Below are 27,629 nucleotides of genomic sequence, written 5' to 3'. Positions count from 1 at the left end.
ATCGAACAGGAATCTGCGCCGCTCGGTGATGTTGTCAACAAGGCAGCACGGTGCATCATCCAGAAACATAAAGCATTTGTTTTTCATTAAATATATGTTTGAATCAAAATCAATCACTTTTGCACGTGAAAACAGACTCGTTACTCTACGTGTAATTACGTCACTTTTGTTTTGAGCCGATTTCACCGTGGGTTTTGAACGGGCACCTGGCTCACGACCAAGTGGTAGCCCGGTTCCGAAACGAATGCAATCAACTTTCACCTGGTGCAATACATGCCTATCTGGGCGCCCGAGACAGATTAATCGAATCCCCTCAATGTTTATACAGTATCGCTTTAATTGACATTTTCAAAATAAAAGCCCCCAATTAGGTTTATGACGTTTGACAGATGTTGGCACAACCGGGATTCCACCTTCCTCTCGTGGCTAGCGTATTTTAACGAGATGTTATAATATAAGACTAGCCTACTCGAGATATCTGATTGATTTTTATTTTAGTGCTGACTCGAGTCCCCATGTAGGCTGCATGCGCATGCGCATCAGTCGGCTTCCTGATTCTCCGGTTAGCGCCATTTTATTCCTCTTAGTTAGCTAGCTTAGCTACCGTATAAATACATTGATTAGGCTATCTTCTTGTTTATTTCAGCATACTCAGTTAGTTAGTCGGCATTCATACCAATCGATTTTTGAACATGGAAGACGAAAGCCACCCCAAAACGCTGTAAGTTGTCAACACAACAGCCACGACTGCCTCCTAGCTAGCTTGGCAATGTTAGCTAACTAACTGTTAACTAGCTAGATAACTATCGACCTCAACAGCTTCCTCATTTTAACCTCTCACTAGGCGAATCAGCATACTTTTTTCTCCCCAGTGAAACAACGGTTACAAAACTATCCAGTAGGCTGACCAAAATATTCGTGAATTTATGCAATATTACATTGCATGGCACATCAGCTCGCTAGCTAAGTTACCGAGCTACATAGATAACTAACGTTAGCTATCTTCATGTTATTGAAATGTCCCCATCATGGCTGGGATAATGTTATAGTAGTTAGCTCGCTGAGAGGTAACTAAGTCATGCCTTTCTTTAGCCGACTCAACTCCACCATTTACGAGTTGAGTTTAATGGACTAGCCTTTCGCTTGTCTGCATACTGAAGTGATGAGGAAAATTTGTTATCTGAAACGAATTAGCTTCTTAGTATCAAGACAAGTTGATAGTTATAGCTAACTATCTACTTTGGTTGGTCAATAAATAATAGTTACATAATAATTAGGCTATAATGAATTGCAAGAAGAGTGCCTTGGTCCTCGTCTTCTGTTGACTAATTAGGCCTAATCCTTAACCCAAATAACACGTTCAATCTAACAACATTTTGTCTGATCTAGAGGCTATACAAACAGACCTTTTGTCTAGTGCCAAAAGGGGTCCCCTAGACTCCAAGACAAAAGAAGTTCCCTAAATGGAAGGAATATTTTTTTTTTCCAGAAATGTCTTCATTGGACAGATAGGGGCACACCTTCCCACAGTCATGAGCAAAATCATATCTGTGTGCTTAAAACTAAATATTTGTGTATTTAAATTTGATATTCAATAAATAACATTAAAGCCAATAATTGATGCAGCTTAACGTATCCTATCCTCACCTATCCTTAACCAACCTCCTAAGCAGTGGCTTGAAGTACTTAAGTGAAAATACATTAAAGTACTAAATAAGTCGTTTTCTGAGGGGTGTCTGTACTTTACTTTACCTTTTATATTTTTGACTAATTTTACCTCAATAAAATTGTTATTTTTTACTCCATACACTTTCCCTGACACCCAAAAGTACTTATTACATTAGTAATGCTTAGCAGTACAGGAAAATGGTCCAATTCACACTAATCAAGGAACATCCCTGGTCATCCCTCCTGCCTCTGATCTGACAGACTCACAAAACACAAATGCATTGTTTGTAAATTATGTTGGAGTGTGCCCCTGGCTATCCGTAAATGAAAAAGATTAGCTTAATTTGAGGAATTTGAAATTATTTTTTACTTTTGATACTTACGTATAATTTTGCAGTTACATTTACTTTTGATACTTAAGAATATTTCAAACCAAATACTTTGACTTTTACTCAAGTAGTGTTTTACTGGGTGACTTTTACTTGAGTCATTTTATATTAAGGTATCATAACTTTTACTCAAGTATGACAATTGGGTACTTTTTCCACCACTGCTCCTGAGATCACTAATTTGCCCCAACTTTTCCCTAGGTATGTTGGTAACTTGTCCAGAGATGTAACAGAAATTTTGATTCTTCAGCTGTTCACCCAAATTGGACCTTGCAAAAGTTGTAAAATGATCACTGAGGTAAGATGTGTTCTGCTCTATTAGCTATGATGACTTGTGTTGACGAGTTTCATTATCATGGATTATGCACTAGGTCAAGGAATTCAAGTCAGTAGACAGGGTACTGCTGTTAACCTTTTTGACTGTAACAGTGGTCATTGGCACATACCGGTTTTTCACATAATTCCATCCCTTCCATTCATTTTGAATCAATGTTGCCGTTTGGTCTTTATTTTCGCACATAAAACTGATAAGATTTGCATCATGTTGATAAACACACCATTACATTTACATAATTGCCTTGCCATATCAAGGGCAGGAAAGGTCGTTTGTAATTAGCCTTACCCTTTTATAAAGCATTTCGCCTATATCAATCCTTGCATAACCTAGCATTTATTTTTTATGCAGTTCTTTTTTCAATAATTTCATTGTCACCCAAAATGGATCAGTTTCAGCACCTCCCCTAAACCTGTCTAATATCCTACTCCTTGCAGTTACCGTAGTTACAGGGGGAGAAGGGTAAACATGGTCTACCATGGGCTGCTGATATAATGGTTTCTAGTGGACCTGACCAATAGCTTGTCGAAGTCTCCAGCGTAGCTGGGTGAGACGGTATAGGCTTCCCTCATATGACCTAGAGTGCATTCGGAAAGTATTCAGACACCTTGACTTTTTACACATTTTGTTACGTTACAGCCTTATTCTAAAATTGATTCAATTGAAAATGTCCCTGATCAATCTACACACAATACTGTGTGTAGATAATGACGAAGCAAATAGTTTTTTTTATACATTTTTGCTAATTTATATAAAAAAATACCTTTACGTAAGTATTCAGAAGCTTTGCTATGAGACTCAAAATTAAGCTCAGGTGCATCCTGTTTCCATTGATCATCCTTGAGATGATTCTACAACTTTATTGGAGTCCACCTGTGGTAAATTCAATTGATTGGACATGATTTGGAAAGGCACACACCTGTCTATATAAAGTCCCACAGTTGACAGTGCATGTCAGAGGAAAAACCAAGCCATGAGGTCGAAGGAATTTTCCATAGAGCTCCGAGACAGGATTGTGTCGAGGCACAAATCTGGGGAAGGGTACCAAAAATGTCTGCAGCATTGAAGGTCCCCAAGAACACAGTGGCCGCGATCATTCTTAGATGGACGAAGTTTGGAAACACCAAGACTCTTCCAAGAGCTGACCGCCTGGCCAAACTGAGCAATCCGGGGAGAAGGGCCTTGGTCAGGGAGGTGACCAAGAACCCAGAAGTTCCTCTGTGGAGATGGGAGAACCTTCCAGAAGAACAACCATGTCTGCAGCACTCCACCAATCAGGCCTTTATGGTAGTGGCCAGACGGAAGCCACAACTCAGTAAAAGGCACATGACAGCCCGCTTGGAGTTTGCCAAAAGGCACTTAAAGGACTCTGACCAGGAGAAACAAGATTCTCTGGTCTGATATTCTCTTTTTTTGTATTAAAAAACAAAAAATGTAATCTTTTTTATTTAACGAGGCAAGTCAGTTAAGAACAAATTCTTAATTATAATGACAGCCTACCAAACCCAGATGACGCTGGGCCAATTGTGCGCTGCCCTATGGGACTGTCAATCACGTCCGGATGTGATAGAGCCTGGAATCGAACCAGGGAATGTAGTGGTGTCTCTTGCACTGAGATGTAGTGCCTTAGACTGCTGCCCAACTCGAGAGCCCAAGATTGAACTATTTGGTCTGAATGCCAAGTGTCACGTCTGGAGGAAACCTGGCACCATCCCTATGGTGAAGCGTGGTGGTAGCATCATGCTGTGGAGATGTTTTTCAGCAGCAGGGACTGGGAGACTAGTCAGGATTGAGGGAAAGATGAACAGAGCAAAGTAAAGAGATCATTGAAGAAACCCTGCTCCTGAGTGCTCAGGACCTCAGGCTGGGGCTAAGGTTCACCTTCCAACAGGACAACGACCCTAAGCACACAGCTAAGACAGTACAGGTGTGGCTTCGCGACAAGTCTCAATGTCCTAGAGTGGCCCAGCCTTAGCACAGACTTGAACCCGATCGAACATCTCTGGAGAGACCTGAAAATAGCTGTGCAGCAACGCTCCCCATCCAACCAAACAGAGCTTGAGAGGATCTGCAGAGAAGAATAGGAGGAACTCCCCAAATACAGGTGTGCCAAGCTTGTAGTGTCATACCCAAGAAGACCCGAGGCTGTACTCGCTGCCAAAGGTGCTTCAACAAAGTACTGAGTGAAGGGTCTGAATACTTAGTTGAAGTCGTAAGTTTACATACACTTAGGTTTGAGTCATTAAAACTATTTTTTTCAACCAATCCACAAATTTCTTGTTAACAAACTATAGTTTTGTCAAGTTGGTTAGGACATCTACTTTGTGCATGACACAAGTAATTTTTCCAACAATTGTTTACAGATTATTTCACTTATAATTCACTGTATCACAATTCCAGAGGGTCAGGAGTTAACATACACTAAGTTGACTGTGCCTTCAAACAGCTGGGAAAATTCCAGAAAATGATGTCATGGCTTTAGAAGCGTCTGATAGGCTAATTGACATCATTTGAGTCAATTGGAGGTGTACCTGTGGATGTATTCCAAGGCCTACCTTCAAACTCAGTGCCTCTTTGCTTGACATCATGGGAAAATCAAAAGAAATCAGCCAAGATCTCAGAAAAAAAATTGTAGACCTTCCCAATCTGGTTCAGCCTTGGGGGCAATTTCCAAACGCCTGAAGGTACCACGTTCATCTGTACAAACAATAGTACGCAAGTATAAACACCATGGGACCACGCAGCGTCATACTGGTCAGGAAGGAGACTTGTTCTGTCTCCTAGAGATGAACGTACTGTGGTGCGAAAAGTGCAAATCAATCCCAGAACAACAGCAAAGGACCATGTGAAGATGCTGGAGGAAACGGGTAAAAAAAGTATCTGTATCCACAGTAAAACTAGTCCTATATCGACATAACCCGAAAGGCCACTCAGCAAGGAAGAAGCCACTGCTCCAAAACCGCCATTAAAAAGCCAGACTACGGCTTGCAACTGCACATGTTGACAAAGATCGTACTTTTTGGAGAAATGTTCTCTGGTCTGATGAAACAAAAATAGAACTGTTTGGCCATAATGAACATCGTTTGGAGGGAAATGGGGAGGCTTGCAAGCCGAAGAACAACATCCCAACCGTGAAGTACGGGGGTGGCAGCATCATGTTGTGGGGGTGCTTGCTGCAGGAGGGACTGGTACACTTCACAAAGTAGATGGCATCATGAGGAGGGAAATTATGGGGATATATTGAAGCAACATCTCAAGACATCAGTCAGGAAGTTAAAGCTTGGTTACAAATGGGTCTTCCAAATGGACAATGACCCCAAGCATACTTCCAAGTTGTGGCAAAATGGCTTAAGGACAACAAAGTCAATGTATTGGAGTGACCATCACAAAGCCCTGACCTCAAAACTATAGAAAATTTGTGGGCAGAACTGAAAAAGCGTGTGCGAGCAAGGAGGCTTACAAACCTGACTCAGTTACACCAGCTCTGTCAGGAGGAATGTGCCAAATTTCATCCAACTTATTGTGGGAAGCTTGTGGAAGGCTACCCAAAACGTTTGACCCAAGTTAAACAATTTAAAGGCAATGCTACCAAATACTAATTTGAGTGTATGTAAACGTCTGACCCACTGGGAATGTGATGAAAGAAATAAAAGCTGAAATAAATAATTCTCTCCTATTATTCTGACATTTCACATTCTGAAAATAAAGTGGGGATCCTAACTGACCTATTTTTACTAGGATTAAATGTCAGGAATTGTGAAACTGAGTTTAAATGTGTTTGGCTAAGGTGCATGTAAACCTCTGACTTCAACTGTATGTAAATGTGATATTTCAGTTTTTTATTTGTAATACATTTCAAAAACTTTTGGGTTTGTCATAATGGGCTAGTGTGTGTGTTTTTTTGTTTTTTTTTCAATTTAATCATTTTTGAATAAGGCTGTAACAAAACAATATGTGGAAAAGTCTAGGGTCTTGATTACTTTGCGGATGCACTGTATATGAGTTGAGACGTCTTAGGTTTGGTGTCTTTTTTTCTTTTCTTTTTTTCCTCCTGAGTGACGTGTTCAGTCAGATGTTTCAGGGTATGTTTACTAGTCGAAATGGGATGTATTCCATTTCAACATTCTTTCTCCTTTTAATAAATGTATGATTCAGCCTAGTTCAGATGGCACCAATTGTAGTGGGTTCTATATACATATTGTGCGATGAATGCAATCAGATTAAATTGCTTTTTAATAAAAATAAAAAAAAATAACATACCCAGCTGGTTAACCTTTGGCACACTTGTCCAAAAGAAAGAGGTTTGGGTTACGGAATCCCAGCCTTTTACATATGATTACCATGATTTTGAATTGGATAACATTTGTTGCATGTAGCAACACTATTGATGATACATGGTAATCCCCCAATAGAGTAACATGGTCACTCAGTACTTGCAATTGTATTCCAAATATGTTTGGCAATAATATACTCTCCCAACTTTTTTTTCTTCTCAGCAACCCGATAGCAGGAGGATGAACTCTTCTGTGGGATTTTCTGTTTTGCAGCAGTCAAGCAATGACCCGTATTGCTTTGTGGAGTTCTTTGAACATAGAGATGCTGCTGCTGCCCTAGCAGCCATGAATGGGAGGAAGATATTGGGAAAGGTAATTTTTCCACTCTGCAATGAAATACTCTTTCTGTGTGTGGCTGTTTCTTCCTAAGAAGTGCTGGTTCTAACCCTTTCAGTGGCTTTTAGGGACATGGAATGAATGGCTTTGCTCCACTTACGTTTGATTGTTCTGTGACATGTTTTATCTTCAGGAGGTCAAAGTAAATTGGGCCACCACTCCAAGTAGCCAGAAGAAAGATACATCGAGTAAGTGTTTACATTTTGAACTTTTTCCTGTTTTACTTCAAAGTCAGTCGCTACATCAGGGACTAATAGTCATTATTTCTTGGCCGTTTCAGATCACTTCCATGTGTTTGTGGGAGACTTGAGCCCTGAGATCACCACTGAGGATATCAAAGCTGCATTTGCACCTTTTGGGAAAATATCGTAAGTTGCTTTGTGTTTTTAAGAATTTGATTTAGTATGTTTCCTCTTGACTTGACATCCTCTGGAGATTGTTTTACTCAGTTATCTATTTTTGATCATTTTAGTAACTTTAGAGTTCTTCTCATAAAAATGTTTTTGTAAGGGGTCCATAAACAAAATAGATGTGTAACCACATACTATGTAATATATTATACATTGTAGAATAATAGTGAAGACATCAAAACTATAAATTAACACATGGAATCGTGTAGTAACTGAAAGTGTTAAACAAATCAAAATATATTTGAGAAGCTTCATAGTAGCCCCCCTTGCCTTGATGACAGCTTTGCACACTCTTGGCATTCTCTCAACCAGCTTCACCTGGAATGCTTTTCCAACAGTCTTGAAGGAGTTCCTATAAATGCTGAGCACTTGTTGGCTGCTTTTCCTTCACTCTGCTGTCCAACTCATCCCAAACCATCTCAATTGGGTTGAGGTTGGGTGATTGTGGAGGCCAGGTCATCTGATGCAGCACTTACACAACCTGGAGGTGTGTTGGGTCATTGTCCTGTTGAAAAACAAATGATAGTCCCACTAAGCGCAAACCAGATGGGATGGTGTATCGCTGCAGTTGTCTGTGGTAGCCATAATGGTTAAGTGTTCCTTGAATTCAAAATAAATCACAGCGTCACCAGCAAAGCACCATCACACCTCCTCCTTTGTGCTTCACGGTGGGAACCACACATGCGGAGATTATCCATTCACCTACTCTGCATCTCTCAAAGACATGGCGGTTGTATCCAAAAATCTCAACTTTGGACTCATCAGACCAAATTACCTATTTCCACCAGTCTAATGTCCATTGCTTGTGTTTCTTGGCCCAAGCAAGTCTCTTCTTATTGGTGTCCTTTAGTAGTGGTTTCTTTGCAGCAATTTGACCACAAAGGCCTGATTTCACGCAGTCTCCTCTGAACAGTTGATGTTGCTGTGAAGCATTTATTTGGGCCTTAATCTGAGGTGCAGTTAACAATAATGAACTTATCCTCTGCAGCAGAGGTAACTCTGGGTCTTCCATTCCTGTGGCGGTCCTCATGAGAGCCAGTTTCATCATAGCACTTGATGGTTTTTGCGACTGCACTTGAAGAAACTGTCAAAGTTCTTGAAATGTTCCGGATTGACCTTCATGTCTTAAAGCAATGATGGACTTGGTCTTTTACCAAATAGCCCTATTTTCTGTATACCACCTCTACCTTGTCACAACACAACTGATTGGCTCAAAGGCTTTAAGAAGGAAAGAAATTCCACAAATTAACTTTTAACAAGGCACACCTGTTAATTGAAATGCATTCCAGGTGACTACCTCATGAAGCTGGTTGAGAGAATGCCAAGAGTGTGCAAAGCTGTCATCAAGGCTTGGGTGGCTACTTTGAAGAATCTCAAATATAAAATATATTTTGATTTAATGCTTTTTTGGTTACTACATGATTACATATGTGTTATTTCATAGTTTTGATGTCTTCACTATTATTCTACAAAGTATAAAATAGTAAAAATAAAGAATAGCCTGGGAGTAGGTGTGTCTTAACTTTTGACTGGTGCTGTAGATATAATTACTTTGACAATTGGTTGAAATGCAATTTTAAAGCACATCACTCCGTCTTGATACATAAATCACTATGCCTTTTCATTAGTCATTCAACTGTTTTGATCATTGTGAGAAACAGGATGACAGAAGTGCCACAAGCTTTTCTCAATTGTCACATATATTATGGATTTTGACTTTCAGCCCCCCCACCACTAATTTCACTTCCAACTTTTTTTATTGATTTGAATGTCCGCTTTCTATTCTCCCTCATTCTTTTTTGATAAATGTAGGAAATGGTAAGTAGTTTGATGACAAATTTAAGATTGTACTTGTATGTGTATCCCTGAAAAGCTTTCAGCCTTACCATAGTTGTGAGTCTCAGTTAAGTAGTAGTGCTCTGGTTATTTTACAGAAACGCTTATAGGATTGGACAGGAGCTTGAAGGCTAACAACAAGGAACTGTACACACTGGAAACTCGGATGTAGACTATTTTTTCTCATTATTTGTTATTCCTTTACATTTGTATTTTTTTGTATTAAAATGACCTAGTTTAGAATAACAAACTCCAATATTCAATATACAGTGGGGTCTGATATTGACACCCTTGGTAAAGATGAGCAGAAATGACTATAAAATAAGTAATTCAAATATCCACCACCATATTTTACAGTAGGAATGGGGTTCTTTTCTGCTCATGCATTCTCATTGTCGCGAAACCCAAGACTGGTGTGCGTGGCCAAAGAGCTCTATTTTCATGTCATCTGGTCAAAGCACCGGTTCCAATCTAAGTGCCAATGCCATTAAACACTCCAGCTATTTACATTTGTTGGATGACATGAAAATAGAGCTCCTTGGCCACACACAACAGTGGTGGGCTTGGCATCGAAATGGGAATACATGAGCAGAAAAGAACCCCATACCTACTGTAAAATATGCTAGTGGATCTTTTGATATTCTGGGGCTATTTTGTTTCCACTGGTCCTGAGGCCCTTAAGATCAACTGCGTCATGAACTTTACCTAGTACCAGGACATTTTAGCCAAAAACCTGGTTGCCTCTGTCAGGAGGCTAAAACTTGGCTGTAAGTGGATCTTCCAGCAAGACAATAACTCCAAGCACACATCAAAATGAATCCGCAAAGAAATGGTTAGTTGGCCACAAAATCAACATTTTGCAATCGCCATCTCAGTCTCCGGACTTGAAACCGATTTTGAAAACCTGTGGTTTGAATTGACGGGGGCAGTCTATAATGCAGATAAAGGATTCTGTATGGAGGAATGGTCTAAGATCCCTCCCAATGTGTTCTCCAAGCTCAATGCCAAGGTGAGGTATTGAAAACAGGGGTGTCAGTAACTTTCACACCTACCTTTTTTTTGGTTGAAAAAGTAGAACTTGTTAAACAAATTGGAGTATACAATATAGCGCAGTATTTGAATTATTTTATACATTATCAAGGGTGTCAATTTTGGACCCAACCGTATATACTTTAGAACTTTCTGGTTTGCTTAGTATTGTTGATAGTTTTATGCTCCGTTCCTAAAATTCTGAAAATGTAAATGTTTTAAAATTTTGCAGCTCTCCAAACTCCTTATTGGTGGTAAAGAATTGACCAGGAACAATAAAGAAATCTTATCAGGCCATGTATGCTGTTTTAATTCCTTTTTTTGTCTTTGATATTTCTAATGGTAGAATGAGCACCATCAGCAAATATTAGGAATACATGGTAATCCATAAGAAGTGTTTCTTTTGAGTTTGAGGATTATAATTGGTGTAATATTTGACAGAGAACCCTCAACTGAAAATGAATCTGAAGGAAGAAACAATTAAAATATCAGGATAGGTTGGATGTCTTTGTACTTTTTTTCATTTTTTTTTCAAATGCAATATTACCAATAATCATTTGAGGATTTAAAAAAAATAAAAAATAAGATATTTATTTGAGAATGTAGTCGATTTGCAGTTCAGTGTGTGGTTTTTGTTTTATGGATGCTGTTGTCTTGTCCTTCCAGGGATGCTCGTGTTGTGAAGGACATGACGACAGGAAAATCTAAGGGGTATGGATTTGTGTCCTTCTATAACAAACTGGTAAGGCTCCAGTGCAGGAACACAAGATGAAGGTTATTTCTGTTTACTATTTTCTATTTTCCGTAGATTTGATTCTTTAGATAAGTTAAACTTTTAAAAAATAAGTACAAAGTAAATGCACATCTCGTGTTTTCTGTTGATCTAATTTTTACTTAAGTACAAGTTGTAGTTTGTTTGATAGTTCATTATTCCTGTTGAATATCTATTCTAATCCATCCATCTAGTATGTAAAACATGTTATTAAGTACACAATAGCACTTAGTTTATAGAATATGTATAGAAGCATGTAGAATCTGGAGAAGGAACTTTGTCTTTTGTTTAAATCGACAGGATGCAGAGAATGCCATCGTGCACATGGGGGGACAGTGGTTAGGAGGACGGCAGATCAGGACCAACTGGGCAACTCGCAAGCCACCCGCCCCCAAAAATGTGCAAGACAGTAAGTATGAGTGAGCGATGACTAATGTGTTTATTTAATAGAGTTGAAATGGGTTATGAGGCTGAATGCTCCATTGGCCCAGTTGGCGTATAACTGAGGGGGACATATTCCAGAGAGCTATTTTGTCTCCCCCAATCATTTTCAATCCACTGACTGTGTCGCTTAGTTCATAGAACCACGGTTACGTGAGCAAGCTCCAAAATATCCGCTAAAAGCAATTGTCTCCAACAGAGCAGTTTTAGTTTTCTTCCTACAAATTTGTCTCCAGCTTTTGAACAGTTGGGGCTATCAGCTATTATGACCCCATCCCTGAAAGCCATGACTCTCAGGAACACGTACATTTACATTTCCCTCTACGACCTTCACAAGTTGCGCAGGACACGTTAGAAGCTGGGTTCTCATGTTATATTAGTCACTGACACACTCACCCATGTCAACAATTTTTTTTTTTTGCCTGATGACTCACACTAAATTCTTCCACTGCTCTGTCATTTCGCTATATACTCTAGTCTGAGACTGACATCATTAACTTGTTTGTCGTGACGAGGGGTGTTGTACAAAATAAAGGAATCAGCGATTGGATCGTCTCTAACCGCCGCTTTACCCATGTGTGTTCTGGTTTTGGCCCAACCCATCTATCTGGACCAATCAGACGGCCCCCGAATGTGTTCGGGGTCGGGGAGGTACTCTGATCCAGACTCATTGCAGTGAAGAAACTAATGTCCGTGAGTGTGGCGTAGCGTTTGGCTGGAGCAAAGGAGTCTGGGTAGCCTGGCAAAACCATTTATAGATTGGTAAATTAGTCTCACCGGCTATCTAAACTTGTAGTAGTCATGGTCGAATTACCGACCGGGGGGCCCCCATTGATTTTTGTTAGTCACTCTCAATCGGATATCATATTAAAAACTGCAAACATTACTCTACATGCCATGGCAAAATGTATAGAGTTGCAGGAAATTAAGCCTAAAACAAAAAATGTCTCTCCGTTGTCGATGGGAGCCGCTAAAATGTTTCGCTTAAGGCCTCCGAAAAGGCTAGGGCCGGCTCTGACTGCATGTGTGAGTATGGATTTGGGCGCGCAGACCCGTGAGCCACTGGCAGAGAGATTTGGAACTCTTTGTTGTTGGGCTATTAACTAATTTACCGCCTGGTGATGTCACCAGGCAGGCCAAAACAGTCAGATTTATGGTGGTCTTTTCAAACAGCTCTTAGGGCATTATCATAATTTTCACAATGTCCTAGTATTATTCAAACCTCATAGTGTGGAAATGTACACTGTGTACCAAGCACTGTGTATTTTAGTAGGTACCAAACGCACCGGTGTCAGTGTCAAGAACTGCAAAACTACTGGGGTTTTATTTGGATCCCCGTTAGCTGTTACAAAAGCAGCAGCTACTTTTCCTGGGGTCCACATAAAGCATGACATAATACAGAACAATAATAGACAAGAACAGCTCAAGGACAGAGCTACATACATTTGAATATTAAATGTAGAAATATGAAAGGTCCTATGCTGACAACACACTTAGGAAAACACATTACTTCACATAGACATACAAGTTATTTAGGTCAGCTAGGGGAGAGGTGTACGATCTGAAATGGTTCAGTCTTTAATTTGAGGCAATAACCATGTGTGTGAGGTGTATACTTTTGATCCCATTAAGATTTGTAAGACTACCAAAGAACACCTTGCGTTACCCTGTTTTAGCCCATTGTGATGCAAGGGGGGTGAACTCTATTTTACAGTGGACACTTTGGCATGACATGGCCCTTCCACATTTGCAAAATCTGTGGGGAGCAAGCCATCCAAATGAAGGCTCTTTTTAAAGGCTCTCTGAAATGTAGTAGGTAAAAATGTTCACACCCATTGTCTTTCCTATATTGTCCTTAAACGCCCACACAAGTATAAATCCACCGTATCGAGCTGAAAGACGATGGCTAGAGTTTACCTAAGATGTTGCACAACGATTTAAGTCAAGTCACGTTTTAGTCAAAGTATGATATATTTGGGCTTGACATGACAAATCCGGACTGCCAACTTTGTGCAAATCCATGTGAACACCATGTGCGGTGTCTTTTCCTATGATATGACATGCAATTAATTTCAGCCAACGTTTTGTTTCAGGGCTGGGTTTTATTTGGATGTTACCACCCACCAGCATGGCATTGCAAATGTTTGATTAAATTAACAAAGTTATTCCTCTTTGCGATTGATATGAGTCAAACATCCGTGTGTCCACTTGGTTGCCTGAGCCACAGAGCAAATGAAAATAGGGGGTGCAAACTTTTTTAACCAGAATTATAATCATTATCATAATCCATTGGATAATTTGTCAATTTGAACTTATCTTTTAACTAGTCTGTATTTAAAAAGATGTCTTGCGTGATGTGATGGCATTTTGCAAACCCTCTCCCCCAAAATAAAAGTAAAGGTTTTGCTTCACTACACACTCCCCTGCTTTGATTGGTGTAAAGTTCGCTAGAAACCAGAAGTGTCTGTCCAGGTAATGAAACGGCACCTGCAAAATAATTTTAAAGACACATAGTTGCATGTCATTTGCCGCGTGCATGCTAATGAGAAAAGTCATTGTAGCTTATCGTTTCATTTTCCCATTGAGAACCATGAGCGTGGGCTGGCTTGGCTTTGCTGTGCCGAAGCATATCAGCAGCTTTCCTACCAAAGGTTGCACCGTGTCCATTACATTGTCGAGTTATCCAAATTACCGGAGCTTCATCTTATTTCTTCAAACTATTTCTATGGCGGATTCACGGCCGCAATTAATGGAAGATGCCAAAACTTTGGCGATAACAATAGATGGCGACGACAAAAGATGGGCCAGTGGTTTCCATCTGTGGCGAAGTTTTCTTTAAATCTATGCTTATGACAAATCCAACTCCAGAACGAGCCAAAACCCCAGCAACAACAGTTAACATTAGCTAGCTAAATAAGGTTAGCAGATGGCTAGCTAGCTAGATGAGGTTAGCATGCTAGCTAGCTCGCTACAGTGACAGCTGTCAGTGCCCTATTTGTTGAGGTTTATCAACTCCACATGGAAATTCCCACACCCAATTAGTGAATGTGAATAAGTAGCCTTCGCCATTCTTTGGAGGTGGAACCTAAACGTGCATTTCCTCTCTAGGACAGGAAATTTTGTTGAAATATGGCGGCAACTTCCTCTGGGCGGGGGGGGGATTTTTAAAACGCCACTCAAATGTGTCTTTCCTCTGTTTTTCTACAAACCTTCCAGAGAGACCATGAGTATTGGCGACTCTTGTTCAAGGCCCGGTGCAGTCAGAATTGTTTTTACTGTGTTTTGTATCATATTATACACCAGCCGAAGAAACTAACACTAAAAGGTGCGAGATCATGTGAACTGTTATTGTTGCTGGTTGAAAATACAATCTACACAGGACCTTCTAATCAGCAGGTTTTTCATGGGTGGAGTTTTGGCTTGCCTGGTGACGTCACCAGGTGGTATATGTTAATAGACCAAAAACAAAGAGTTTGAAACCTCTGCCAATAATAGCACATTTTCAGGTCACATATCCCTCTCATTAGGCCCCTCTGCTCTGGTTGGTTGATCCACATTGTGGTTAATACACTGCTTTGGTGCCATTCCCCTCCCGACTCAGACCACTTCTGGAGTCCAAGGAAATTTTTAGCATGAAAAAGTTTTTTGCTAAAAAGCATTTTTTTTCTCTCTTTGATCATTTTAAGGGAAAAGTATTACATTACAGTACTTAATTGTTACCTAGAAATTAATTTATTGAAATAAAAACATTAAAAAAAATTAAAAAAATGCTACATTGGGCTTTTTTTAAATGTGGGAAATGTGTTTTCAAGTAAAAAAGTAATAATAATTCTGCCCCACCAATGTTCAAATCACGACTACACCACTGGAATGCTCATATTCATATGTTTTGTATGTTTACACCAGATGGCTCGAAGCAGCTGAGGTTTGAAGATGTAGTGAACCAATCCAGTCCCCAGAACTGCACCGTGTATTGTGGAGGAATCCAGTCAGGACTGTCAGGCAAGTTCATTTAAACATGAAAAGATACACACAGACGGTTTAGAATCATTAGATGTTGCTAACATACATTTTGGCAAACAAAGTTGAGACTGGCTTGGCTGACAGAGTTGGATGAATGTTATATTAAAATGTTTTTCGTTGCAGAGCACCTCATGCGACAGACATTCTCGCCCTTTGGACAAATAATGGAAATCCGAGTTTTCCCAGAGAAAGGTTACTCTTTCATCAGGTAATCTTTTGTTCTAAGCGAAGATTCCCTATTTTGTTAATGTACTACACTATGTATTGCCTAATTTTTCCTGTAGATGGCAGTACTGGTACATGACTTAATGATACATCTTCCAATACTACACCAAAAGCTCCCAATAATGTCTAGAATCAATCAGATTTAGTTGTGGAAGTAGTTAAATGATTTTATTACAACCTTGTTTGGTTATGCTTTATTGTAAATTTCATGGATAATCCATTTTATAAATACATATACAGCTTCAATACAGGACTAAGATTGAATCCTACTACACCGGCTCTGACGCTTGTCGGATGTGGCAGGGCTTGCAAACTATTACGCACTACAAATGCCTTTTATGTTCGCTTCGAGGCAAGCAACACTGAAGCATGCAGCTGTTCCAGACTGTGTGATCACGCTCTCCGTAACCGATGTGAGTAAAACCTTTAAACAGGTCAACATTCACAAGGCGCGGGGCCAGACGGATTACCAGGACGTGTACTCAGAGCATGCGTGGACCAACTATCAAGTGTCATCACTGACATTTTCAACCTCTCCCTGACCGAGTCTAATACCTACATGTTTCAAGCAGACCACCATACACCCTGTGACCAAGAAAGCCTAAATGATTACTGCTCCTAGCACTCATGTTGGTAGCCATGAAGTGCTTTGACAAGGTGGTCATGGCTCACATCAACACCATCCCGGAAACCCTAGACCCACTCCAATTCGCATACCGCCCCAACAGATCCACATATGACTCAATCTCAATCGCACTCCACACTGCCCTTTCCCACCTGGACAAAAGGAGCACCTATGTGAAAATGTTGTTCATTGACTACAGCTCAGCGTTCAACACCGTAGTGCCCACAAAGCTCATCACTAAGCTAAGGACCCTGGGACTAAACACCTTCCTCTGCAACTGGATCCTGGACATCCTGACGGGCTGTCCCCAGGTGGTAAGGGTAGGCAGCAACACATCTGCCACGCTGATCCACAACACGGGGGCCCCTCAGGGTTGCATGCTTAGTTCCCTCCTGTACTCCCTGTTCACCCACGACTGCATGGCCAAGCACGACTCCAACACCGTTAAGTTTGCTGACGACACAACAGTGGTAGGCCTGATCACCGACAACAATGAGACAGCCTATAGGGAGGAATTCAGAGACCTGGCAGTGTGTTGTCAGGACAACAACCATTCCCTAAACGTGAGCTAGATAAAGGAGCTGATTGTGGACTAGAGGAAAAGGCGGGCCGAACACGCCCCCATTCACATCGACAGGGCTGTAGTGTAGTTGGTCGAGAGTTTCAAGTTCCTTGGTGTCCACATCACCAACAAACTATCATGGTCAAAACACACCAAGACAGTCGTGAAGCTGGCACGACAACACCTTTTCCCCTCAGGAGACTGGAAAGGTTTGGCATTTTTTTAAAACTTTTATTTAACTAGGCACGGCATGGTTCCCCAGATCCTCAAACAGTTCCACAGCTGCACCATCGAGAGCATCCCGACCGATTGCATTACCGCCTTGTATGGCAACTGCTCGGCATCCGACCGTAAGGTGCTACAGAGGGTAGTGCGTACAGCCCAGTACATCACTGGGGCCAAGCTTCCTGCTTTCCAGGACCTATATACTAGGTGATGCCAGAGGAAGGCCCAAAAAATTGTCAAATACTCCTGTCACCCAAGTCCTAGACTGTTCTCTCTGCTACCGCGCGGCAAGCGGTGCCAGATCGTCAAGTCTAGGTCCAAAAGGCTCCTGAACAGCTTCTATCCCCAAGTCATGGTGGCCATTAATCAAATGGCGAACCGGACTATTTACATTGACAGCCCCCCTTTTGTTTTTACACTGCTGCTACTCGCTGTTTATTATCGGTGCATAGTCACTTTACCCCTACCTACATGTACAAATTACCCCGGCTAACCTGTACCCCCGCACATTGACTCAGTACCGGTACCTCCTGTCTATAGCCTCATTATTGTTACTTTTAATTATATATTTTTTCAGTTTATTTAGTAAATATTTTCTTAACTCTATTTCTTGAACTGCGTTGTTGGTTAAGGGCTTGTAAGTAAGCATTTCACGGTAAGGTCTACACCTGTTGTATTCGGCGCATGTGACAAATAAAATGTGATATGATAATAAAGGAAAAATCCACTAAACTAGCTTTTAGGTATTTTTTTTCATTAGTCCACTGTTGATACATTCCCAAAATGTTTGGAGGCCAGCAGTCAAGTTTTCCACGTCTTGGACTTTCAAGAAGCAAAGTGTCACTTGCCAAGTCCAATATTTGTAAAACTTGACTGCTGACATGCAAAACTTTTTGGGGACTGTATCAACAGTGGACTAATGAAAAAAAATAAAAAAAATAAAGAGTTTGAGTGGAGTTATAAATGCTCTTGAATTAAATACTAATTTATTAATAGTATTTGTTTTTACTCATTATAAATAGTTTTTTTTTTTTCATGAAAGTTATTGTAAAGTGTGTGTACTTATTGTTTGTGTTCTTTGAACTGTACTTATTACTCTCTTAGTGAACACTACAGGTAACTTCCCAAATAAAAAATAAAAAAATCTTAATAGGCGTTGGGCAATCACAACCCGCCAGAACAGCTTTAATGCACCTTGGCATAGATTCTACACGTGTCTGGAACTATATTGGAGAGATGCGAAACCCATCATTCCACGAAGAAATTCCATCAAACCATTCAGTGCCCCACCTATGGCTTTGTGGATGGGAGCATTGTCATCCTGGAAGAGATCACTCCCATTATAATATAAATGCTTCACCATAGGTTGAAGGTGATCACTCAGAATGGCTGTGTAGTTATTGGCGTTTACCTTTTCCCTCTAAGGGGTTGAGTGAACCTAAACCGTGCAAGATAAATGCACCCTACACCATAACATAGCCTGATTTACTCAAGGGTTTTCATTATTTTTGGCATTTACCTGTATATAAACCATACCAAAAAAAATCATCTTTCATGCTGCTTGTTTTTACTTTACATATTCATTAAACTGCTGAAATATATTTCTTGACCACAGTTTCTTGTTGACATTTTGTGTTCTTCTGACAGGTTTTCCTCCCATGAAAGTGCTGCCCATGCAATTGTCTCTGTAAATGGAACGTCCATCGAATGCCACATAGTGAAGTGCTACTGGGGCAAAGAATCCCCCGACATGGCCAAAAACGTACCACAGGTATCTTGAATTAAGATATTGCTCAAATAAAATTGCTACATTCCCCATTGCACATTTATTTGCTTTATTCACACAGAAAAAAATGTGTCCTGCTCTGTTATGTTTCCTTTTATCTTTCAGGTGGAGTATAGTCAGGGTCAGTGGGGACAATGGAACCAAATGTATGGGAGCCCCCAGGCCCAGCAGTATGGGCAACAGTACATGGCAAATGGTTGGCAAGTGCCTTCTTATGGAGTGTCTTATGGACAGTCATGGAATCAGCAAGGATTTGGTGTAGAGTAAGTATAAAACATTTTGGATGTTGTGTAATGCTCTTGAAAGGAGAAGTCTTTCCTAAGTTTCTAAACCCGTTCAGTTTGCAGCACCTCTTTGTTATGGAGTTCTGTTCTTGCCATCTCCGGCTATGGTAGACTGACTGTTCGCCATTGTTTTCGGACTATACTGTAGGCTTCCTGGTGCGAAATTACACCATAGCACTGTGATTGTACAAAATAGGCTCACATTGCTGGTTACAGTCATAATATTTTTCCCACACTATTTGCTTAACCTATTGTTATTGTCTGAAATGTTTTTTCTTGACATGGTCAACTTTTTTTTCTAATTTGGCACACAGAAACTAGAGGCCATGAGGACTGGTCAAACAAAAGTTGCACCAATTGGCCTGTAGGGGGGCGCTGTTATAAGCAGTCTCACTTAAACCCTCTCTGTCGCCCCATTGAGCTATAAAAGAACTAGACAGCGTCCAAGATGGCCGATCGTTGTTTTCAACGTAATCTACTCACATACGGCGTTTTGTGGTTGCTGCCATCTTTCTAGATCGGGTTTTACTGAACTAGCGCTCAGTGCGCACTAGACATGCTCCAGGAGTTTTGCCAGAACGTGCCAAGCACGTGGACAGCTGAACAAACCAATCCGGCTCTTCCCCCTGGCCAGCTGTCTTGTGACGTCAGAGCATGAAAATGAGCAGACTGGACTGACATGCTTATAGCCTTTGCTAGGACTTTCTTAATATGACCATGAATTTATAATATTGTGCTGTTATTATTTCTATTAATATGATCTATTAATTTTGTTCCAGACTGTTTTCCATGTTATTTGGTTAGTTCTCTCTTAAACGCACTCATAGATATGCAATAGACCTATGGGACTTTGAATGTGTGAGTGATGGGTGGCAGTATTGAATAATGTTATCATGGGATTGCCCATATTTCCTTTTGGCCTACACCAAGGGTTTGCCTTAGGGCGCGAAGGTGCGTCATGAGTCAGGGAGATGGTCTGATGCGACAACAGATCTAGATATGGGGGGGGGGGGGTTTAGTGGGTGGAATATTAGGACAATTGGAGGTTTACACTGTTGCAGCTACAGTAACCGTAACAATGCAAATATTATGGTACAGCTATATGGACATTTAATCATCATGGTCTACTGTTTACAGGAAACTCGGTCTACAAATATAGATGAGGTTGGGTGGGGAATTTTTTTTTGATCAGATCGTGCAAACCGATCCTCAAGGAAGATGGATCCTTTTAAATATGCTATTGGACCAAAAACAGATCTCGCTAACTAATCTATAAAGGCCAAATAATGATCCCAAATGCACTGTATACATTTTTTTTAAAGTGGGGAAGTTCAGGCCCCTTGACTTTTCACACATTTTGTTACGTTATAGCGTTATTCTAAAGTTGATTTAAAATGGTTTTTTTTCTCTAATCTACACACAATACCCCATAATGACAAAGCAAAAACAGGTTTTTAGAAATTTTGGCAAATTTCTTAGAAATAAAACATGGAAATATTAGATTTTATATAAGTATTCAGACCCTTTACTCAGTACTTTGTTGAAGCACCTTTGGCAGTGACTACAGCCTCAAGTCTTTTTGGGTATGACGCTACAAGCTTGGCACACCTGTATTTGGGGAGTTTCTCCCATTCTTCTCTGCAGATCCCCTCAAGCTAGGTTGGCTGGGGAGTGTCGCTGCACAGGTATTTTCAGGTCTCTCCAGAGATATTCAAGTCCGGGCTCTGGCTGGGCCACTCAATGACATTCAGAGACTTTTCCCGTAGCCAAGACAACGCAGGAGTGGTTATGTGCTTAAGGTCTTTGTACTGTTGGAAGGTGAACCTTTGCACCAGTCTGAGGTCTTGAGTGCTCTGGAAAGGTTTTCACCAAGGATCTCTCTGTACTTTGCTCCGTTCATCTTTACCTCCCAGTCCCTGCCGCTGAAAAACATCCCCACAACATGATGCTGCCACCACCATGCTTCACCGTAGGGATGGTGCCAGGTTTTTTCCAGACGGGACGCTTGGCATTCAGGACAAAGATTTCAATCTTGGTTTCAACAGACCAGAGAATCTTGTTTGTCATGGTCAGAGTCCTTTTAGGTGGCTTTTGGTAAACTCCAAACGGCCTGTCAAGTGCTTTTTACTGAGGAGTGGCTTTTGTCTGGCTACTCTCCCATAAAATACTGATTGATGGAGTGCTACAGAGATGGTTGTCCTTCTGGAAAGTTCTCCCATCTCCACAGAGGAGCTCTGTCAGTCACCATCGGGTTCTTGGTCACTTCCCTCCTGATTTGCTCTGTTTGGGAGGGCTGCCAGCTCCAGGAAGAGTCTTGGTGGTTCCAAACTTCTTCCATTTTAAGATTGATGGCCACTGTTCATGGGACTTTCAACGCTGCAGACATTTTGTGGTACACTTCCCCAGATCTGTGCCTCGACACAGTCCTGTCTCGGAGCTCTACAGACAATTCCTTCGACCTCATGGCTTGGTTTTTTCTATGACATGCACTGTCAACTTTGGGACCTTTATATAGACAGGTGTGCCATTAGAAAATAATGTCCAATCAATTGAATTAACCACAGGTGGACACCAAGTTGTAGAAACATCTCATGGATGATCAATGGAAACAGGATGCACCTGAGCTTAATTTCGAATCTCATAGCAAAGGTCTGATTACTTATGTAAAGGTATTTCTGTTTTTTATTTCAATACATTTGCAAAAATGTACAATAAACAGTTTCATTATGGGGTATTGTGTGTAGATTGATACATTTTAGAATCAGGCAGTAATGTAACAAAATGTGTAAAAAGGCTAGGAATCTGAATACCTTCCAAATGCACTGTATAATAATCTATTGAGCTCACAAGTAATGAATTATTATGTTGGGAGATTTATATGTACCTCAATGGATCGTAAAGGAAATCGCACTACAAATTATCACCCTCGTGCGCTTAAGGAGATTATGGATACATTAGAACTAGTGGATATATGGAGGCTGGAAAACCCTGACATGGTGAGATATACAGTACCAGTCAAAAGTATGGACATGTACTCAAGGGTTTTTCTTTATTTGTACTATGTTCTACATTGTAGAATAATAGTGAAGACGTCAACTGTATGACATAACACATGGAATCATGTAGTAACCAAAAGTGTTAAACAAATGAAAATATGTTTTATATTTGAGATTCTTCAAAGTAGCCACCCTTTGCCTTGATGACAGCTTTGCATACTCTTGGCATTATCTCAACCAGCTTCATGAGGTAGTCACCTGGAATGCATTTCGATTAACAGGTGTGCCTTAAGTTAATTTGTGGAATTTCTTTCCTTAATGCATTTGAGCCAATCAGCTTTGTGACATGGTATACAGAAGATAGCCCTATTTGGTAAAAGACCATGTCCATATTATGGCAAGAACAGCTCAAATAAGCAAAGAGAAACGGACAGTCCATTACTTTAAAACATGAAGGTCTGTCAATCCATAAAATGTCAAGAACTTTGAAAGTTTCTTCAAGTGCAGCCGCAAAAACCATCAAGCACTCATGAGGACTGCCACAGGAAAGGAAGACCCAGCGTTTGATTGCAGCCCAAATAAATGCTTCAGTGTTCAAGTAATAGACACATCTCAACATCAACTGTTCAGAGACTGCATGAATCAGGCCTTCATGGTCGAATTGCTGCAAAGAAACCACTACTAAAGGACACCAATAAGAAGAGACTTGTTTGGGCCAAGAAACACGAGCAATGGACTTTAGACTGGTGGAAATCTGTCCTTTGTTCTAGAGTCCAAATTTGAGATTTGATTCCAACCACTATCTTTTAAACCAAGGAGAGTGATGGTGCTGCATCAGATGAGCTGGCCTCCACAATCACCCAACCTCAACCCAATTGAGATGGTTTGGGATGAGTTGGACCGCAGAGTGAAGGAAAAGCAGCCAACTAGTGCTCAGCACTGTTGGAAAAGCATTCCTCGTGAAGCTGGTTGAGAGAATTCCAAGAGTGTGCAAAGCTGTCATCAAGGCAAAGGGTGGCTGCTTTGAAGAATCTCAAATATAAAATATATTTTGATTTGTTTAACACTTTTTTTGGTTACTACATGATTCCATATGTGGTGTTTCATAGTTTTGATGTCTTCACTATTACTCTACAATTGTATAAATACTAAAAAATAAAGAAACTTGAATGAGAAGGTGTCCTAACTTTTGATACTGGTACTGTACAATGAGGCCGACTGCGATCGGACCACCATATAATTGCTATCCATAGAACTCTTATACAATTTCCATGTGGATGGGGGTATTGGAAATGTAATCACAAAGCGAAAATAATGTATAATTTTATATTTTTTTGCACAACATAGGTACAGCAGATCCCCTTATTGTATGGGACACTTTTTTATATGGACTTTTAGAGGCCGTTCAATGTAATACTCATCATTACAACAAAAGGAGTTCAGGTCAGAAGAGATTAGACTAATAAAGAAAATAGAGGAAATGATGGTGCATGTAGATGGTAATGGAAACTACTTAGAGGCACAAAATGAGTTGGAGGTACTTATTCAAGAAGTGTAATTTATTAAATGTAAAGCGAATTGGATGGAAAATTGTGAAAATGCACTACATTTTTCTTGAATCTTCCACATAGAAATGCTACCAAAAATAATTTACAGAAACTTGTTACAAATTAACAGGACCCAGGTGCTAAGTATATTGATCCAGTCCATTTAAAAAAATATAATAATAAAAAAATGGAGGCCTTTGACACTTCAATGTTGTGGTGTGAAAGTCCTGGTGAAATGCAGAGAGAGAGGTTTTACCAGATATTGTTCATCCTGATCAGACCATTTTCTTTTTTTACATGGACAATATATTGGCGATAATATATGACAATTACTTAACAATTGAACATTATGAAAAATCGAAGATACCAGGCCTGGTCTCCATAGCAGATTTTGAAAAGGTGTTTTTAATAAAGTATGACTAGGATTTATTCATATATATGAATGCCTGGATTGCTTTAATTTCGTTGTCTCTTATACACTGGGTTAAAGTTATGTACAGCAACCCCAGGTGTAAAATAGTAAATAATGATTACTTCTCATAAAGTATTGGGCTTTTAAGAGGAGTAAAAGAAGGCTGTCGCGAAGCGGTGCTCTATTGTCCCTCTGAACTTAGAGGCTGCATGACCGTGAACTTGCAAAGTCTACTCAGACTGGTCTGTGCTCTTGGTTATAACAAGCGATGAAATGATTCAATGTATCAACATTGCTCGCTTTGCGCACTGCTCCAATGTAACAAAACGTACAAATCTAAAAACAGGGGCTGCGTCCCTGCTCGCCATTACGGCTAAATTAATATTTATTAAAACTGACAGAGGAATGGACGCGCATGAAGAGCAGATGGAGAGAATCAGTTGTGAGACTAGTGGCTGTTGCTTAAATTCAACTGAATGTATAAACATTTTATAACCGGGACCAGCAGGTTCTTTGGGTCGGTAGGGTTGGAAATAGTTGTTAGTATCATATGAAACGGTACTACGGTATTCTAAAATGTTGGTATCATGATGTTTTTGGTACTGTGATATTACCTTGTTACTGGTATACCTTGCAACACTACACTGTACATCTTTACTTATTTTGAGAAATGCTAAGGGATGGTCAAATATTGTTGATTTTTCATTAACTAAGCCATCTGATTTTTTTTTTTACGTGTCCATTTTAAGCCACTGTAAACTCCGCAGTGGCCTTGCTTTATTCTCTGACTGCTCTTGTCTTTCGTGTCACCCTCTGATCCCCGTTCATTTCTGCTCGCAGCTATATTTTCAGTATGTAGTTTAAATTTTAACAGCGTGGAAGTTATAAAGTTCATGTAACTTTTACTCCTACTTTTCTGTCAACAATTTTCTCCTGAAAAACAGCCGTTTTGGAGGCATTTTAAGGACAGTCCTGATGTTTCTTGTTGACATTTGAAAGCATAGGCCATCCAGTGTCATAGTGTAACAGTTTTACTTTAGTCCGTCCCCTCGCCCCGACCGCGAACCAGGGACCCTCTGCACACATCAACAACAGTCACGAAGCATCGTTACCCATCGCTCCACAAAAGCCACGGCCCTTGCAGAGCAAGGGGAATCACTTCTTCAAGGTCTCAAAGCGAGTGACGTCACCGATTGAAACGCTATTAGCGCGCACCACCGCTAACTAGCTAGCCATTTCACATCGGTTACACTAGCAAGCCTGGGGAAATGGTTTGACTCCGGAGCCACACTAAACTATGACATCTTGTTCACAGGGACTCCATTCTGGCCGCAGCAGCACAGAACATTTCAAGGTGACTAACGCACTCAGTGCTTCACAGCCCAAAGCTTTCACTTACCAGCCTTTGCATCGTGCTGTGACCCTTGTGTGTACCTTCTCTCTTGCAGACAGTCCCAGTCCCCAGCCTGGGTAGGAGGGTTTGGATCCCCGGCGCCGTCCCAGCCCGGTCCTGTGATGCCCAACCAGGGAAACTTCAACATGGCTGGTTACCAGACACAGTGATCAGGCTCTCACTCACATCAGTGGGAATTAGTGGACTTTCAGTTCGGAGAACATAAAGTCATTAACATTGTAATCATCTGGAGAGATTGTGTTTTTAAAGCAGAGAAGATCAGGAACAACAATAGTTTACCTCTTTTGAGGAAGCAAATGTTATTTATAAAGACAGGTAGGGAGTTGTTTTTATTGGCTGAAGTTGTGTTGTGTACAAATTAAATGTCAAGAAGAAGTATGGAGGAAAAAAAAAAACTTGGACTGAATTTTCACGCTTTTATATAGGGGAGATCTTGGTAAAGATTTTTTTGCTGAGTTTTAGTTGACCACTTAATGTAGTTAAATACAGACTTAATTTCATTTATATACCCTCGTTTGTCATAGGACATTGCACAGGTACATATAGAAAGAAGTTGTACATTTTCAGAACATAATGCTCTTTAAATTGTTAAAGAGTTTCTGATTTTTAAATCACTTTCTGAACATTTGATAGATATGAGTAAACACATTTTCTGTCTCCTGCTTTAAGACGTTTAGCATTTTGACCCAACAAAGCAAGTTATAAGCACTTTTAGGGTCATATTTGCTTTAAATCTTCAAAGGCATATGGATTTGTGCCATTATGTATATTTACTTTTATTTACTTCACATTCTTCATCTCCTGACATTGTACTAGCTGAGTTTCTTGATAATGCGTGTAAATCTGTATGCTATTATTTGCTTATACCTGTAAATGTCACTTATAATGGAAAAGGGTCATGAAGGCCAAACATGTATATAACCCTCGAACACCTGATTTGAAATAAGGGTTTCCAAGCATGTACTCTTTAGTATCACAGGAGCTCCACAAACCTAATGTTGTATATACTGTAGATGAGTGTGCAATGCAGGGCTGACATATTGAATCTATTCAATATAATTTACAAAGAAGCCTTAATTTAAATGTCAGTTACTGCACCAGTTTATTTTATTCAATGAAGCTTGTTAGAAAGCTGAACTCTAGATTTTAGAACTGATGTCTTTATCATTTTAAAGTTGTGCCATTTTCAGCTAATAGCAGGAGACAAGTAAATGAACATTTCCTGGAGACATTTTGAGGATGAATTGCACGTTTTTGAAAATGTATTATCTTGGTTGCTCAAAGTATTGAATGTAAAATGGCAATTGTTTTGATGATGAATAAAGTTCAGCAATTGACAATTCAATTTTCAATGTAAAAGGGTCTCAATAAAAATAATTATTGGAAGAAAATAAGATGACCCTTCTCTTTGTGTACTGTAGTCTACAAGTCTTGAGCTATGTTTGCCTCAATCAGGAGTAAATATTCTAAAGCTAATGTGTTATAACTTTCAAGATTAAGCACAAGTAACAACTTGAAATACTATATATATGACTTGATACTACTTATAGTGTAAATACAATTAACAAATTAATAAAATTGTTTTATCTTAAAGCATTTTTCTTTATTGACAACATTTAGGACTTAAATCAAGCACATAGTCTTGTAACAGATACACAACACCATTGCAATAGCAAGTAGGCCTATAGGAAATAGAAATCCTATTGTGACGCTTGTCACAGTGCCAGACAAACAGAGTATCCATCTTTGTTAAAGCCTTATTTCTACTTACCCAGAGTCAGATGAACTCATGGGGAGAATCTCCTGTTTTCCTCGGCTCTTTGAAAAAGGTTAAAGGTATACGAGCTGCGGAGGCAAGTAGAAGAAACATTGAAACAAATTCACTCTGCTTCACTTGCACGTCATCAGGCAAAAGATGTTTACAGTAGTGGAATCCCAAAATATAGTGATAAAAACGAATTGAGCTAGTTGTGCAAGACAT

At 40.0% G+C, this 27,629-nt stretch overlaps 1 protein-coding gene across 2 annotated transcripts; it reads left to right on the top strand.

Annotated features, from left to right (window-relative positions):
- Positions 1–535: 535 nt before the first annotated feature.
- tial1 (TIA1 cytotoxic granule-associated RNA binding protein-like 1) lies at positions 536–26,061 on the top strand. Of its 2 annotated transcripts, XM_038960321.1 has the most exons (13): positions 537–721; positions 2,259–2,355; positions 6,888–7,037; positions 7,195–7,249; positions 7,342–7,429; positions 11,003–11,078; positions 11,409–11,517; positions 15,456–15,551; positions 15,696–15,780; positions 18,857–18,980; positions 19,101–19,258; positions 25,550–25,588; positions 25,683–26,061. In XM_038960321.1, the coding sequence occupies exons 1-13, from the start codon at positions 693–695 to the stop codon at positions 25,795–25,797; spliced, it is 1,221 nt and encodes a 406-aa protein (XP_038816249.1). In that variant the 5' UTR covers positions 537–692; the 3' UTR covers positions 25,798–26,061. The 2 variants fall into 2 exon arrangements, with proteins under 2 accessions (XP_038816250.1, XP_038816249.1); XM_038960322.1 differs by lacking the exon at positions 25,550–25,588 and having other exon boundaries at positions 536–721.
- The last annotated feature ends 1,568 nt before the right edge of the window (positions 26,062–27,629 follow it).

This window comes from Salvelinus namaycush, chromosome 22 (genome assembly GCF_016432855.1).
Source record: "Salvelinus namaycush isolate Seneca chromosome 22, SaNama_1.0, whole genome shotgun sequence".
Taxonomy (NCBI): Eukaryota; Metazoa; Chordata; class Actinopteri; order Salmoniformes; family Salmonidae; genus Salvelinus; species Salvelinus namaycush.
This window is presented reverse-complemented; position numbering and strand designations above follow the sequence as displayed.

What these genes read in the sequence shown, in the direction of transcription:
- tial1 (XM_038960321.1), top strand. Translation starts at nt 693, where the DNA reads ATGGAAGACGAAAGCCACCCCAAAACGCT. An exon ending in GTTGTAAAATGATCACTGAG is followed by an intron (nt 2,356 to 6,887) that starts GTAAGATGTGTT and finishes TTTTCTTCTCAG; the next exon opens with CAACCCGATAGCAGGAGGAT. An exon ending in TGTCCTTCTATAACAAACTG is followed by an intron (nt 11,079 to 11,408) that starts GTAAGGCTCCAG and finishes TTAAATCGACAG; the next exon opens with GATGCAGAGAATGCCATCGT.